Here is a 16,226-nt window from a genome sequence, read left to right on the forward strand (position 1 = left end):
TGGGCCGACTTCCCGACGGTGTGGGTCGTTCATGCTATTTTTGTTCGTAAACCCGGCGTGGTGGCTGCAGACTGAGTCCAGCGGCGCAACAGTCGGGGGCGGGGGAAGCCGTTCCGTGGGCAGGGAGGGCTTTGGCAGGGGCTGGGGGCACTAGTTGGGGAGGGGGGGGGGGCAGGAGTGGCGAGGGGGGTTACTGGGGGACTGTATGTGGCAGGCTGGGTCCGCACGCGGCCGGCACCATGTTGAATGGTTCGGCTACTGGAGGCCACGGACCCGTCACTTCTCCGGTCGTATCCGCAGGTAAAGCCGGGGGCTTACGCTGCGTGCCTACTAACCCCCCACCAGACGGAGGATCGGTGCAGCTTTTGCGCCATTTCTTCTGGCGTCAAACGCCACTGTTCCCACGCCAGCTTCAGCATTTAGTTTTCAAATCGGAGAATCCAACCCATGGCTTTCTGAGGCAGGGTTCCATTGTGGGATCTTCCCTCCAGTTATAACAGCAACTGGGAAGATACCACAATAGACCGTTAGAATTGGCAGGAGTAGTAAATCAACACACATGCCTGACTTCATATACCTAATAAAGAAGCTGTCCTCTACCATTAAGGACCCAACAGTTAGATCTCTGCATTTGTTGAGTGAGTAGTTTCTGGTTCAGCAAGTCCAGAGTTTGTTGCCCGATGACATACCAACACCGATACTTTGGTTTCTCAAAGTTTTTAATTGTTGTTTATCAGCCTTCTGGACCTGAATTTTGAACCTGCAGAAAATCACTGTTTAGAATCCAAGACCTTTTTAATACATCAACTTCATGAGAACAAGAGGAGGCCATAAGCTCCTCGAGCCTGTTTCACCATTCAATTAGATTCACAGTTTTCTGAGGGACCTGAGATTTCCAGTTTCCCACTATACTTTGGACGAAGAAGTGCTGCCTCACATCACTGCTGATTGTCCTAGTCCCTTTCGTCTGGACTCTCCCATCAGAGGAAGTGGATTCTCTTGGCCTACCTAATCAACTACTTCGATTATCTTAAACACTTCAATTAGATTATCCTTTAATCTTTCACACTTGGAAGGAAATGTAGGCCTTTTCTGTGCAATGTATCCTGATAATTTAGCTCTTAGCCCAGGTACCATTCTGGTGAAATGCACAAAATTAGCCCGATCCACTTGTAAAACATTATCTCATTGCCACTGTGGCATTCTGAGTGCACACGTTTCATTGCCTGCCCCAAATCTTCCATTAGTGCCGTGGCTTCAAAGGCCTTTGGCTCAGATAAAACTGAGGGGATCGCCGGGGTTTCTACTCAGACATTTAAATGGTGGAACTGCATTTAAATAAAATTCATGCGAAAATGCCTCACAGCTGAATAAACAGTAGCAGTGTTCGTCACATTAACATGTTCGGCACGTGGCTCAACTAAGAAAAATAGGGCCTGGATCATCACACATTTGGGGAAAATGGCACGGTTGAGGTATGGCATTAACATGGCATTAACACTCTTAATGGTGTGAATTCACAGTATTTGTAATCATAAAGAATCTCCACATTTTTCACACATGAAAGAATTTATATATTGGACTGAGTTGGAAAGAGATTTCGAGATTATTGCATACTTACTTGTCAAACAAATCCCTTCGCGTTGAATTAATTGCACTGTCAATGCTGTTAATAGCTTCCTGGAGAGACTCTTCAACAAAGGTATCGCCAGTTCGCCCACCCTCCAGGGCTGAAAGCCAAAGTATCAAAGATACATACATACAAAGACATTTCTATTTAGTTTCTGTCTGCATTAAAAAAAACATTGCAAAGAACATCAGCATTAACTGCAGTGCTACAGAGCAGATGTCACACAACTAAACACACCAGCCTCTCAGCAAGTTTGTCAAATGTTTCAGTTCATGGGGCCCAGATTCATGAAAATTAGTGGAGCAATTAGAAATCTGACAGTTAAAGCATTCGAGGCAATCACAGACTCACAAAATTGTTACCGCGCAGAAGGAAGACCATTCGGCCCATCGTGTCGGGAACAATTTCTCCCTATTCACTCCGTTCAGCTCCCTCGTGAATTTGAACATCTTTTTCAATTGTCCTTTTAGCCGTCTGCTCTCCAAGGAGATCCGTCCCAACCTCTCCAATCTATCCTCATAACAGAAGTTTCTCCCCCCTGGAACCATTCCTCTCAACCTCTTCTGCACTCTCTCCAATGCGTTCACATCCTTCATATAGTGTGGCTCCCAGAATTGTACACCATATTTCAGCTGAGGTCTAACCAGTCTTTTATGCTTTCACCATAATCTCCTTGTTCTTGTACTCTATGCCCCTATTAATATAGCCCAGATTACTATATACTTTATTAAGTACACTCTCTACCTGTCCTTCCACTTTCAATAATCTATGCACAACGTCCTTACAATTAAAAGGCAAAGCCTTGATAATAAATCAAGTGGGAGCTTGTATAAGAGGCTGGAAGTTATATTGCCAATCTTTCTGGATAAACACTTGATGCTTTTGTATCAGATGCCTCAGTCAAAGATATTAACCCATCAATTTAAAACGGTTAAGGGTTTCTTTAAAGTAGCGATGACAGATGGCTATTATGATCAACAGTGATTCTTAACCGAAGAAATGGTGGTAAATGCTGCTTATTTTGTCAAGGAGAGATAAGGCGGGAGTTTGTCTGCTTGGGATTTATTGCATCAGGCAGTAGGATGTGCAGACATATACAATGAAGTGTTACAGTTATATGTTGCATGGTGTGGCAAGCGAATGGTGAGATACTAATTATCCAGATTGAGACATCTCAGGCCTTGGGTATGGAAGTTATGGTTTATGCAGGCTTTCAGTTTAGCTTTAATAGGCTGGTAATCTGTACCAATAGATTGTAGCATATGTAGCAATACATAACCTGAATAAATTGCTAACACAGAGGCAGCATAATTCATCAATAACACAACAGCAAAGGTGTGCTCGTCTTTGCCATACACTGTAACCTCTGAAATCAGGAACACTGCAATCCAAAAACATCAGGGGTGGGAATCTCCGGTCTCCGAAGCAGAAATCGCTTTCGGCGATCGGCCGGAGAATCCACGTTGGTGCCTAAATCAGAGGCGGCGCCGCTTTTGCGATGCCCCGCACCCCCCTCCAAAACAGCGTACTCCAGGAGTACGCCGCACGTCGTATGGACGGCCTCAGGACATTATCAACCCCGATGCTCTGCCCCCGACTGGCCAAGTCCCCGGCGGCGTGGGTCACTTACGCTTTTTCTTTTGGGAACTCGGCGTGGCGGCTGCGGACTGAGTCCAGCATCGCCACAGTCGGGGGGGGGGGGGGGGGGGGGCCTGATCCACGGGCAGGGGGGGCTTTGGCAGGGGCAGGGGGCACTGGTGGGGGTTGGTCCAGGGATGGCGGGATTGGCCAACAGAGGAGCACTATTTGGCAGGCCAAGTCTGCGCGCGGCTGGCGCCATGTTGCACAGGTGGCCGCTGCAGGCCTCCGCTGTGCGCATGCGCGGCCACGGACCCGGCAATTCTGCAGCTGTATTGGCACCTCGAGCCGGGTGCTTTACGCTGTGTGCCTGCTAGCCCCCCACCAAACGGATCATCGATGGCCGTTTTGCGCCAATTTTACGGTGGTAAAACGCCACCGTTCCCATGCCGGCATCAGGACATAGTCTCCAAGAACTTTTGTCCAGAACTTTTTTTTGTGCATGCATGCAGTCCCAGGATTAGCCACTTGTGGCGCTGCAACAAAGTTAACATTATGGCCTGAATGGCTGTTAATGGTATTAAATCGATGTTAAAAGTTATTTAAAAAATCTCTGGTGCTTTTCCAGTCACTACTTCAACAGCCGTTGTCAATTATTGTATCTAAGCTGGATGATGAGTGGTAATAGAAGAGGAAGCAGTTAATGATGCATGTTTCAGGGACTGATTCAGCGGACAAAAGTTTTAGTCCGCATTTGGACACTCTTGGCTGGGTGTTTATCGCTGGCTGCAGCACCAGGAATCACTCTGTTATCCATTGGCAGTTTGCTGGGATCATTTGGTCTCGGGAGTTTCTTCCTATTGAGGCTACACTTCAGTTGTTTTCCTACTGGAAAGCCAATCTCCCCAGCAGGAACTGCACCTCGCAGATCGGGGCGCCATTTTCAATGAAAACCCCGATATATTCACCCCGCCCTGTTCAGGCCTCCCTGCTTTATTCACCACCCTCGCCACACCCCCCAACCTTGTCGAGGCCCCAAGAAACCCCCCTCCCTCACCTCTTCCAATGGGCATGCAGCCCCCCCCCCCCCCGATTCAAACCCTGGCAGCTACAACCTGGCAGCTGCCAGCCGAGCAGTGCCCCTGGCACCCCGACAGTGTCAAGGTACGCAGGGGAGTGCCAGTGAACGAACCTGTCCTGTCCCCGACCACTCGGCCTGCGGGAGCCCCCGTGTTGGTGTTACAACCGTTCCATGTTTATGTAGACCAGTGCTACATGGAGCCCTGGCGAGATCTCAGGGGCGCACCCGTTGACTCCCAGGCATCGGGTGAATCCGCTGTCCGGGTATTTAAATGAGCCCCTCTGCTTCCACACACACACAAACACACACACACACACACAGTAATCAGCCCCTAGTCCCAACGCACACACAATAATCAGCCCCTCTGCTCCCATGTTAACACAGTAATCAGCCCCTAGTCCCAACGCACACACAATAATCAGCCCCTCTGCTCCCATGTTAACACAGTAATCAGCCCCTAGTCCCAACGCACACACAATAGTCAGCACCTTTGCTCCCATGTTAACACAGTAATTAGCCCCTAGTCCCAACGCACACACAGTAATTAGCCCCTAATCCCAACACACAAACAGTAGCCCATCTGCTCCCACGCACACACAGTAATCAGCCCCCATTCCCCCCCCACACACACACAGTAATCAGCCCCCATTCCCCCCCCCAACACACACAGTAATCAGCCCCCATTCCCCCCCCCCCACACACACAATAATCAGCCCCTAGCTCTCCCTAACACACACAATAATCAGACCCTACCTCCCCCCCTTACACAGTAATTAGCCCCTCTGCACACACACAGTAATCAGCCCCCATTCCCCCCCCCCAACACACACAATAATCAGTCCCTAGCTCTCCCCTTACACAATAATCAGCCCCTCTACCCACATATAGTAATCAGCCCCTAGCACCCCAACACACAGTAATCAGCCCCTCTTCCAATGCACAGAGATCAGCCCCTCTATCCACACACACAGTAATCAGCCCCTCTGCCCACACACACAGTAATCAGCCCCTCTGCCCACACACACAGTAATCAGCCCCTCTGCCCACACACACAGTAATCAGCCCCTCTGCCCAACACCCCACACAGTAATTAGCCCCTCTGCCCACACACACAGTAATCAGCCCCTCTGCCCACACACACAGTAATCAGCCCCTCTGCCCAACACCCCACACAGTAATTAGCCCCTCTGCCCACACACACAGTAATCAGCCCCTTTGCCCAACACCCCACACAGTAATCAGCCCCTCTGCCCACACACACAGTAATCATCCCCTCTGCCCACACACACAGTAATCAGCCTCTCTGCCCAACACCCCACACAGTAATTAGCCCCTCTGCCCACACACACAGTAATCAGCCCCTCTACCCACACACACAGTAATTAGCCCCTCAGCCCACACACACAGTAATCAGCCTCTCTGCCCAACACCCCACACAGTAATCAGCCCCTCAGCCCACACACACAGTAATTAGCCCCTCTGCCCACACACACAGTAATCAGCCTCTGCCCACACACACAGTAATTAGCCCCTCTGCCCACACACAGTAATTAGCCCCTCCCACAAACACAGTAATCAGCCCCTCTGCCCACACACAGTAATCAGCCCCTCTGCCCACACACACAGTAATCAGCCCCTCTGCCCACACACACAGTAATCAGCCCCTCTGCCCACACACACAGTAATCAGCCCCTCTACCCACACACACAGTAATCAGCCTCTCTGCCCAACACACACAGTAATTATCCCCTCTGCCCACACACACAGTAATCAGCTCCTCTGCCCACATACAGTAATAGCCCTTCTGCCCACATACACAGTAATAAGCCTTTCTGCCCACATGCACAGTAATCAGCCTCTCTGCCCACACACACAGTAATCAGCCCCTCTACCCACACACACAGTAATCAGCCTCTCTGCCCAACACACACAGTAATCAGCCCCTCTGCCCACACACACAGTAATCAGCTCCTCTGCCCACATACAGTAATAGCTCTTCTGCCCACATACACAGTAATAAGCCTTTCTGCCCATATGCACAGTAATCAGTCCCTTTGCCCACACACAGTAATCAGCCCCTCTGTCCGCACACACAGTAATCAGCCCCTCTGTCCGCACACAGTAATCAGCCCCGCTGCCCACAGACAGTAGCTCGGTAGCTCAAGTGGATAGCACTGTGGCTTCACAGCGTCAGGGTCCCAGGTTCGATTCCCCACCGGGTCACTGTCTGTGCGGAGTTTGCACATTCTCCCCGTGTCTGCATGGGTTACCTCCGGGTGCTCCGGTTTCCTCCCACAGTCCAAAGACGTGCAGGTTAGGTGGATTGGCCATGATAAATTGCCCTTAGTGGCCAAAAAGGTTAGGAAGGGTTATTGGGTTATGGCGATAGGGTGGAAGTGAGGGCTTAAGTGGGTCGGTGCAGACTCGATGGGCCGAATGGCCTACTGCACTGTATGTTCTATGTTAAGTAATCAGCCCCTCCGCCTACAATCAGTAATTAGCCCCTCTGCCCACACACACAGTAATCAGCCCCTCTGCCCACACACACAGTAATCAGCCCCTCTGCCCACACACACAGTAATTAGCCCCTCTGTCCACACACACAGTAATTAGCCTCTCTGCCAACACCCCACACAGTAATTAGCCCCTCTGCCCACACACACAGTAATCAGCCTCTCTGCCCAACACCCCACACAGTAATCAGCCCCTCTGCCCACACACACAGTAATCAGTCCCTCTGCCCACACACACAGTAATCAGCCTCTCTGCCCAACATCCCACACAGTAATTAGCCCCTCTGCCCACACACACAGTAATTAGCCCCTCTGCCCACACACACAGTAATCAGCCCCTCTGCCCACACACACAGTAATTAGCCCCTCTGCCCACACACACAGTAATCAGCCCCTCTGCCCACACACACAGTAATCAGCCCCTCTGCCCACACACACAGTAATTAGCCCCTCTGCCCACACACACAGTAATCAGCCTCTGCCCACACACACAGTAATTAGCCCCTCTGCCCACACACACAGTAATCAGCCTCTCTGCCCACACACACAGTAATCAGCCCCTCTGCCCACACACACAGTAATCAGCCCCTCTGCCCAACACCCCACACAGTAATCAGCCCCTCTGCCCAACACCCCACACAGTAATCAGCCCCTCAGCCCACACACACAGTAATTAGCCCCTCTGCTCACACACACAGTAATCAACCTCTCTGCCCACACACACAGTAATCAGCCTCTCTGCCCACACACACAGTAATTAGCCCCTCTGCCCACACACAGTAATCAGCCTCTCTGCCCACACACACAGTAATCAGCCTCTCTGCCCACAAACACAGTAATCAGCCCCTCTGCCCAACACCCCACACAGTAATCAGCCCCTCTGCCCACACACACAGTAATCAGCTCCTCTGCCCACACACACAGTAATCAGCCCCTCTGCCCAACACCCCACACAGTAATCAGCCCCTCTGCCCACACACACAGTAATCAGCTCCTCTGCCCACATACAGTAATAGCCCTTCTGCCCACATGCACAGCAATAAGCCTTTCTGCCCACACACAGTAATCAGTCCCTTTGCCCACACACAGTAATCAGCCCCTCTGTCCGCACAGAGTAATCAGCCCCGCTGCCCACAGACAGTAGCTCGGTAGCTCAAGTGGATAGCACTGTGGCTTCACAGCGTCAGGGTCCCAGGTTCGATTCCCCACCGGGTCACTGTCTGTGCGGAGTTTGCACATTCTCCCCGTGTCTGCATGGGTTACCTCCGGGTGCTCCGGTTTCCTCCCACAGTCCAAAGACGTGCAGGTTAGGTGGATTGGCCATGATAAATTGCCCTTAGTGGCCAAAAAGGTTAGGAAGGGTTATTGGGTTATGGCGATAGGGTGGAAGTGAGGGCTTAAGTGGGTCGGTGCAGACTCGATGGGCCGAATGGCCTACTGCACTGTATGTTCTATGTTAAGTAATCAGCCCCTCTGCCTACAATCAGTAATTAGCCCCTCTGCCCACACACACAGTAATCAGCCCCTCTGCCCACACACACAGTAATCAGCCCCTCTGCCCACACACACAGTAATTAGCCCCTCTGTCCACACACACAGTAATTAGCCTCTCTGCCAACACCCCACACAGTAATTAGCCCCTCTGCCCACACACACAGTAATCAGCCTCTCTGCCCAACACCCCACACAGTAATCAGCCCCTCTGCCCACACACACAGTAATCAGCCCCTCTGCCCACACACACAGTAATCAGCCTCTCTGCCCAACACCCCACACAGTAATTAGCCCCTCTGCCCACACACACAGTAATTAGCCCCTCTGCCCACACACACAGTAATCAGCCCCTCTGCCCACACACACAGTAATTAGCCCCTCTGCCCACACACACAGTAATTAGCCCCTCTGCCCACACACACAGTAATTAGCCCCTCTGCCCACACACACAGTAATCAGCCTCTCTGCCCACACACACAGTAATCAGCCCCTCTGCCCACACACACAGTAATTAGCCCCTCTGCCCACACACACAGTAATCAGCCCCTCTGCCCAACACCCCACACAGTAATCAGCCCCTCTGCCCAACACCCCACAATGTAATCAGCCCCTCAGCCCACACACACAGTAATTAGCCCCTCTGCCCACACACACAGTAATCAACCTCTCTGCCCACACACACAGTAATCAGCCTCTCTGCCCACACACACAGTAATTAGCCCCTCTGCCCACACACAGTAATCAGCCTCTCTGCCCACACACACAGTAATCAGCCTCTCTGCCCACAAACACAGTAATCAGCCCCTCTGCCCAACACCCCACACAGTAATCAGCCCCTCTGCCCACACACACAGTAATCAGCTCCTCTGCCCACATACAGTAATAGCCCTTCTGCCCACATGCACAGCAATAAGCCTTTCTGCCCACACACAGTAATCAGTCCCTTTGCCCACACACAGTAATCAGCCCCTCTGTCCGCACACACAGTAATCAGCCCCTCTGTCCGCACAGAGTAATCAGCCCCGCTGCCCACAGACAGTTGCTCGGTAGCTCAAGTGGATAGCACTGTGGCTTCACAGCGTCAGGGTTCCAGGTTCGATTCCCCACCGGGTCACTGTCTGTGCGGAGTTTGCACATTCTCCCCGTGTCTGCATGGGTTACCTCCGGGTGCTCCGGTTTCCTCCCACAGTCCAAAGACGTGCAGGTTAGGTGGATTGGCCATGATAAATTGCCCTTAGTGGCCAAAAAGGTTAGGAAGGGTTATTGGGTTATGGCGATAGGGTGGAAGTGAGGGCTTAAGTGGGTCGGTGCAGACTCGATGGGCCGAATGGCCTACTGCACTGTATGTTCTATGTTAAGTAATCAGCCCCTCCGCCTACAATCAGTAATTAGCCCCTCTGCCCACACACACAGTAATCAGCCCCTCTGCCCACACACACAGTAATCAGCCCCTCTGCCCACACACACAGTAATTAGCCCCTCTGCTCACACACACAGTAATCAACCTCTCTGCCCACACACACAGTAATCAGCCTCTCTGCCCACACACACAGTAATTAGCCCCTCTGCCCACACACAGTAATCAGCCTCTCTGCCCACACACACAGTAATCAGCCTCTCTGCCCACAAACACAGTAATCAGCCCCTCTGCCCAACACCCCACACAGTAATCAGCCCCTCTGCCCACACACACAGTAATCAGCTCCTCTGCCCACATACAGTAATAGCCCTTCTGCCCACATGCACAGCAATAAGCCTTTCTGCCCACACACAGTAATCAGTCCCTTTGCCCACACACAGTAATCAGCCCCTCTGCCCACACACACAGTAATTAGCCCCTCTGTCCACACACACAGTAATTAGCCTCTCTGCCAACACCCCACACAGTAATTAGCCCCTCTGCCCACACACACAGTAATCAGCCTCTCTGCCCAACACCCCACACAGTAATCAGCCCCTCTGCCCACACACACAGTAATCAGCCCCTCTGCCCACACACACAGTAATCAGCCTCTCTGCCCAACACCCCACACAGTAATTAGCCCCTCTGCCCACACACACAGTAATTAGCCCCTCTGCCCACACACACAGTAATCAGCCCCTCTGCCCACACACACAGTAATTAGCCCCTCTGCCCACACACACAGTAATTAGCCCCTCTGCCCACACACACAGTAATTAGCCCCTCTGCCCACACACACAGTAATCAGCCTCTCTGCCCACACACACAGTAATCAGCCCCTCTGCCCACACACACAGTAATTAGCCCCTCTGCCCACACACACAGTAATCAGCCCCTCTGCCCAACACCCCACACAGTAATCAGCCCCTCTGCCCAACACCCCACAATGTAATCAGCCCCTCAGCCCACACACACAGTAATTAGCCCCTCTGCCCACACACACAGTAATCAACCTCTCTGCCCACACACACAGTAATCAGCCTCTCTGCCCACACACACAGTAATTAGCCCCTCTGCCCACACACAGTAATCAGCCTCTCTGCCCACACACACAGTAATCAGCCTCTCTGCCCACAAACACAGTAATCAGCCCCTCTGCCCAACACCCCACACAGTAATCAGCCCCTCTGCCCACACACACAGTAATCAGCTCCTCTGCCCACATACAGTAATAGCCCTTCTGCCCACATGCACAGCAATAAGCCTTTCTGCCCACACACAGTAATCAGTCCCTTTGCCCACACACAGTAATCAGCCCCTCTGTCCGCACAGAGTAATCAGCCCCTCTGCCCACACACACAGTAATAAGCCTTTCTGTCCATATGCACAGTAATCAGTCCCTTTGCCCACACACAGTAATCAGCCCCTCTGTCCGCACAGAGTAATCAGCCCCGCTGCCCACAGACAGTTGCTCGGTAGCTCAAGTGGATAGCACTGTGGCTTCACAGCGTCAGGGTTCCAGGTTCGATTCCCCACCGGGTCACTGTCTGTGCGGAGTTTGCACATTCTCCCCGTGTCTGCATGGGTTACCTCCGGGTGCTCCGGTTTCCTCCCACAGTCCAAAGACGTGCAGGTTAGGTGGATTGGCCATGATAAATTGCCCTTAGTGGCCAAAAAGGTTAGGAAGGGTTATTGGGTTATGGCGATAGGGTGGAAGTGAGGGCTTAAGTGGGTCGGTGCAGACTCGATGGGCCGAATGGCCTACTGCACTGTATGTTCTATGTTCAGTAATCAGCCCCTCTGCCCACACACAATAATCAGCCCCTCTGCCCACACACAGTAATCAGCCCCTCTGCCCACACACAGTAATCAGCCCCTCTGCCCACAATCAGTAAGCAGCCCCTCTGCCCACACACAGTAATCAGACCCTCTGCCCAGACACAGTAATCAGCTCCGCTGCCCACATACAGTAACCAGTCCCGCTGCCCACGCACACAAACACAATAATCAGCCCCTCTGCCCACAATCAGTAAGCAGCCCCTCTGCCCACACACAGTAATCAGCCCCTCTGCCCAGACACAGTAATCAGCTCCGCTGCCCACATACAGTAACCAGTCCCGCTGCCCACGCACACAAACACAGTAATCAGCCCCGATGCCCCCCACACACAGTAATCAGTCCCTCTGCCCCCCACACACAGTAATCAGTCCCTCTGCCCCCCACACACAGTAATTAGCCCCACTGCCCACATACACAGTAATCAGCCCATCTGCCCACACACACAGTAATCAGCCCATCTGTGCGCGCGCGCACCCACTACAACCGCACGTAGATATCACAAAATCTGTAGAAGTCCAAAATCCAGAAATGCTCTGGTCCAATCCTTCTGGACTAAGGAGGTTACAGTGTATTAAACCATTTGTACCAAAGTAATGGACAAGCTGACAGGATTTATTAACATTAGGGTTAAGTTCTTAAGTGCTCTTGTGACCATATGACAATGCAGTATATGGTCTGCACAAAGCCAATAAGGAGTGGCACTTGTCCCACTGAATCCTGTCCCTCCAGTATTCCAACTCCTTCAGGTTAGCATTAATCTTTGTTTCCTATATCCCTAAACCCTGCATCGCTAGTAACCTATTGTATCTGTTTGATGAACAGATGGATGGATAGATCGCAGGTGGCTCATTACCTATCCTCCTCCTCACATCATTTTAAAACACATCACTATTTTTGCGACAAAAGACAAAAATCAATGCAACTGTTACCAATTCTGTACCCCTATAATGCTGAGAAATAACGACGTGTCCGTAACAGACTAAAATATGATAATTGCAGTGACATACCAGTGACAGTTAACAGCATATTACTGGAGATAAAACCAAATGCATTACGGGCAATGCATTCATATCGTCCCTGATCTGCTTCTCCAACATCTTGAATAATCAGAGCTCCCTCTGGTGTGACAAAGAACTTTCCACTGTCTGTGATCTGTACACCATCCTGTTTACAAAGAGAGAGATAAAGTAAACCGGCTTTGGGCACATAAATATTCAATCTACTTCCATCTATGAACTTCTGCCCTTTCCTTTCTCTGGGAATAGACACGGTGACCAAATCTTGCTGAATCACTTCTCCTTTTAGTAATTAATGTCTGACCCATCATTTATTGGTGCTGAACCACATAAATCCAACCCACGGCACGATTCCATCATTATTTTATGTTGTTAAATTATTAATTTAGGGGCTCAAGGTGAGAATTAGGGCTGCACCAGTTAGCTCTGGTGTTCTGAGAACCATGTAGCTAGTGTCAGAAATTTGCAATTCCTAGGAACACAGTGGCTGAATTTCTGCCCTGGGGAGGATATCATTTGGAGTGAATCACTTTGTATATTGTGGAGAGGTGAGGGGGCTTTTGTAGCAGAAATGGAGGCTGGAATGCAGATCTGCCACCTTTCAGTCCCATATGTCCACAGTCAGCAATTCTGAAAGGGAGCAGATCATTAATACACCACTTTCCTTCCCTACATCTCGGTGGGAGTTTGGCGCGAATAGGTGCCTGATCGCAATCCCAGGTTTTGCGCAAGGCGTCACAGTGGTTAGCACTGTGCCTCACAGCACCAGGGACCCGAGTTCAATTCCTTGGCTGACTGTCTGTGCGGAATCTGCACGTTCTCCCCAATAGCCTATGGGGGTTTCCACCGGGTGCTCCGGGGTTCCTCCCACAGGCTAAAGATGTGGGGTCACGGGGATGGAGCTAGGCAGGATGCTCTTTCCGAGTGCCAGTGCAGGCCTGATGGGCCGAATAGCCTCCTTCTGCAGTGGAGGAATTCTGTGGTTCTATGGCGAGGGTTAGAACATAGAACATAGAACAGTACAGCACAGAACAGGCCCTTCGGCCCTCAATGTTGTGCCGAGCCATGATCACCCTACTCAAACCCACGTATCCACCCTATACCCGCAACCCAACAACCCCCCCCCTAACCTTACTTTTATTAGCACACTACGGGCAATTTATCATGGCCAATCCACCTAATCCGCACATCTTTGGACTGTGGGAGGAAACCGGAGCACCCGGAGGAAACCCACGCACACAGGGGGAGGACGTGCAGACTCCACACAGACAGTGACCCAGCCGGGAATCGAACCTGGGACCCTGGAGCTGTGAAGCATTTATGCTAACCACCATGCTACCCTGCTGCCCCCCATGCTACCCTGCTGCCCCGTAAACCTCATCGAAGGGCTCGTCCGGGATTTGAACCCGGGACCTCTTGCACATTCCGACAGCGACGCACCCAAAGCGAGAATCATACCCCTAGACCAACGAGCCCCGCGTTAAAGAGTCAACCACATTTCTGTGGGTCTGAAGTCACATGTAGGCCAGACCAGGTAAGGCCGGCAGATTTCCTTCCCTGAGTGAAGCAGATGGTTTTTTAATGACAATCGACAGTGGTTTCATCGTCATCATTTGACTTTTAATTCCAGATATTTATTGGATTCAATTCAACCATCTGCCACGGTGGGATTGGAACCTGGGACCTCAGAGTACCTCTGGATCACTAATCCAGTGACAACGCCACTACACCACTGCCTCCCCTGGATTTCCATTAAGAACAGGTTTAAGGTCAGCAGTTTTGTGTACCTGCTGAGATCAGACCTTGGTTCTATCCTAGGTCATCTGAAGGCTGGACAAAGTTGCAACGCTAACGTAACCCTGGAGGGTTTATTGGCCTCCATTTCCAGGCTGTAGCAGGATGGGGTGGGGGGGGCTTTAGCAATACAATTTTTGCCCCAGCATATTTGCCAAAATCAGGGGCAATATTCTCCGAAATTGAGGACAAGTGTTCGCTGGAGTGGTTCACGCCGCTCCAGGCTCCTTTCGTGACGCGCCAACCCGTGTATGCGCAGTTGGGGCAGCTTATTCCTGCGCATGCACAGTTGGGCCGTGCCATCCTCCGCATGCGCGAGGGACTTCTTACTTGCACCGGCCCTTCACCAACGTGGTGCCGGGGTTCTGGGACCGGCCGCGGAAGGAAGTAGGCCCGGGGGGAGAGGCCAGCCCGCCGATCAGTGGGCCCCGATCGCGGGCCAAACCCCATCGGAGGCCCCCCCGGTTAAGGAACCCCCTCCCCCCCACAGGCTGCCCACCCCCGGCGTTCCTGCACATTTCCCGCCGGCAGTGACCAGGGGTGAACGGCGCCAGTGGACTTTCATTGTCTTCGCTGGCCGCTCGGCCTCATCCGGGCCGGAGAATCGCCGCTTCCGATTGTCGCTTCCGAATCGCTTGTGGCGATTCTCGCGCTGCTGGTTCCCGGGGGGGGGGGGGGGGGGGGGGGGGGGGGGGGGGAATCTCATGTAGGTGTTGGGGCGGCGTGGCGCGACTCGCGCGGCGCCCTAGCGATTCTCCCACCCGGCTTGGGGGGGAGGGGGGAGAATACCGCCCAAGACATTTAATCGGCAGAGAGAATAGAAGCTATTACAAGAATAGAAGCTATTATGGAGGTACATAATTGAATGTCAGTTGGGCAAATGCCAATTTGGTGGAGATGGTAGAGTAGTGGCAATGTCAATGGATTAGTAATCTGGAGGCCCAGACTAATGCTGTTGGGGCATGGGTTCAAATCCTACCACAGGGGCAGCTGGTGGAATTTAAATTCAATTAATAAAATCTGGAGTTGAGAAACTAATCTCAGTAATGGCTACCATGAAGCTAACACCAATTGCTGTAAAAACCATCATTAAAGTCATCTAGTACAAAAACCTGCCACCATTACCTGGTCTGGCCTACATGTGACTCCAGATCCACAGCAATCCACAGACTCTTCACTGCCCTCTGAAGGGCAAGCCACTCAATTCAAGGGCAAATAGGGATGGGCAGCAAATGTTGGCTTGCTAGCGACATTCACAGACCATGAAATAATACATTTTAAAAATTCTGGGACGTGGGAATTCTTGGGCAAGCTGGGCATCTCTAATTGATTCTTTAAGGATCATTCAACTATGAAGCATGGATGTGGACTATTGTGGGAAGCATGCTAACATAGTGGTTAGTGCTTCACAGCGCCAGGGTCCCAGGTTCGATTCCCGGCTTGGGTCACTGTCTGTGCGGAGTCTGCACGTTTTCCCAGTGTCTGCATGGGTTTCTTCCGGGTGCTCCGGTTTCCTCCCACAAGCCCCAAAAGACTGTTAGGTAATTTGGAAATTCCAAATTCTCCCTCTGTGTACCCGAACAGGCGCCGGAATGTGGCGACGAGCGGCTTTTAACAGTAACTTCATTGCAGTATTAATGTAAGCCTACTTGTGACAATAAAGATTATTATTACATTATCTTTCTCATCGTATCACCGAAAATGAAAAAAATATGCTTAGTATCAGATTTAGAATTGTCTTTTTCCCTCATCAGCAACTTAACTGGCATTATTGATAGCTTGAGTAAGGTATTTCCTTGCCTTCCATTGTTTCCAAGTTACAACGCCCATCTCCAAATGATGAGGTCAGCAAGTGACCTGTTTACAGGTCTTTCAGCTC

At 51.4% G+C, this 16,226-nt stretch overlaps 1 protein-coding gene and 1 non-coding gene across 4 annotated transcripts in view; both read right to left on the bottom strand.

Moving 5' to 3' along the window:
* LOC119969573 (peroxidasin homolog) overlaps positions 1 to 16,226 on the bottom strand; it is a 294,758-nt gene that overhangs the window by 44,861 nt on the left and 233,671 nt on the right. For all 3 annotated transcript variants that reach the window (XM_038803359.1, XM_038803358.1, XM_038803360.1), the window contains 2 exons: positions 12,545 to 12,701; positions 1,622 to 1,730 (listed from right to left, as the gene is read on the bottom strand). In XM_038803359.1, the coding sequence (XP_038659287.1) occupies positions 1,622 to 1,730; positions 12,545 to 12,701 (266 nt within the window). The remainder of the gene's footprint in view (positions 1 to 1,621; positions 1,731 to 12,544; positions 12,702 to 16,226) is intronic.
* trnap-ugg lies at positions 13,939 to 14,028 on the bottom strand. The gene is given in 2 exon segments: positions 13,939 to 13,974; positions 13,993 to 14,028. It is a non-coding gene; the product is annotated as a tRNA-Pro (tRNA).

Source organism: Scyliorhinus canicula, chromosome 7 (assembly GCF_902713615.1).
Source record: "Scyliorhinus canicula chromosome 7, sScyCan1.1, whole genome shotgun sequence".
Classification (NCBI taxonomy): domain Eukaryota; kingdom Metazoa; phylum Chordata; class Chondrichthyes; order Carcharhiniformes; family Scyliorhinidae; genus Scyliorhinus; species Scyliorhinus canicula.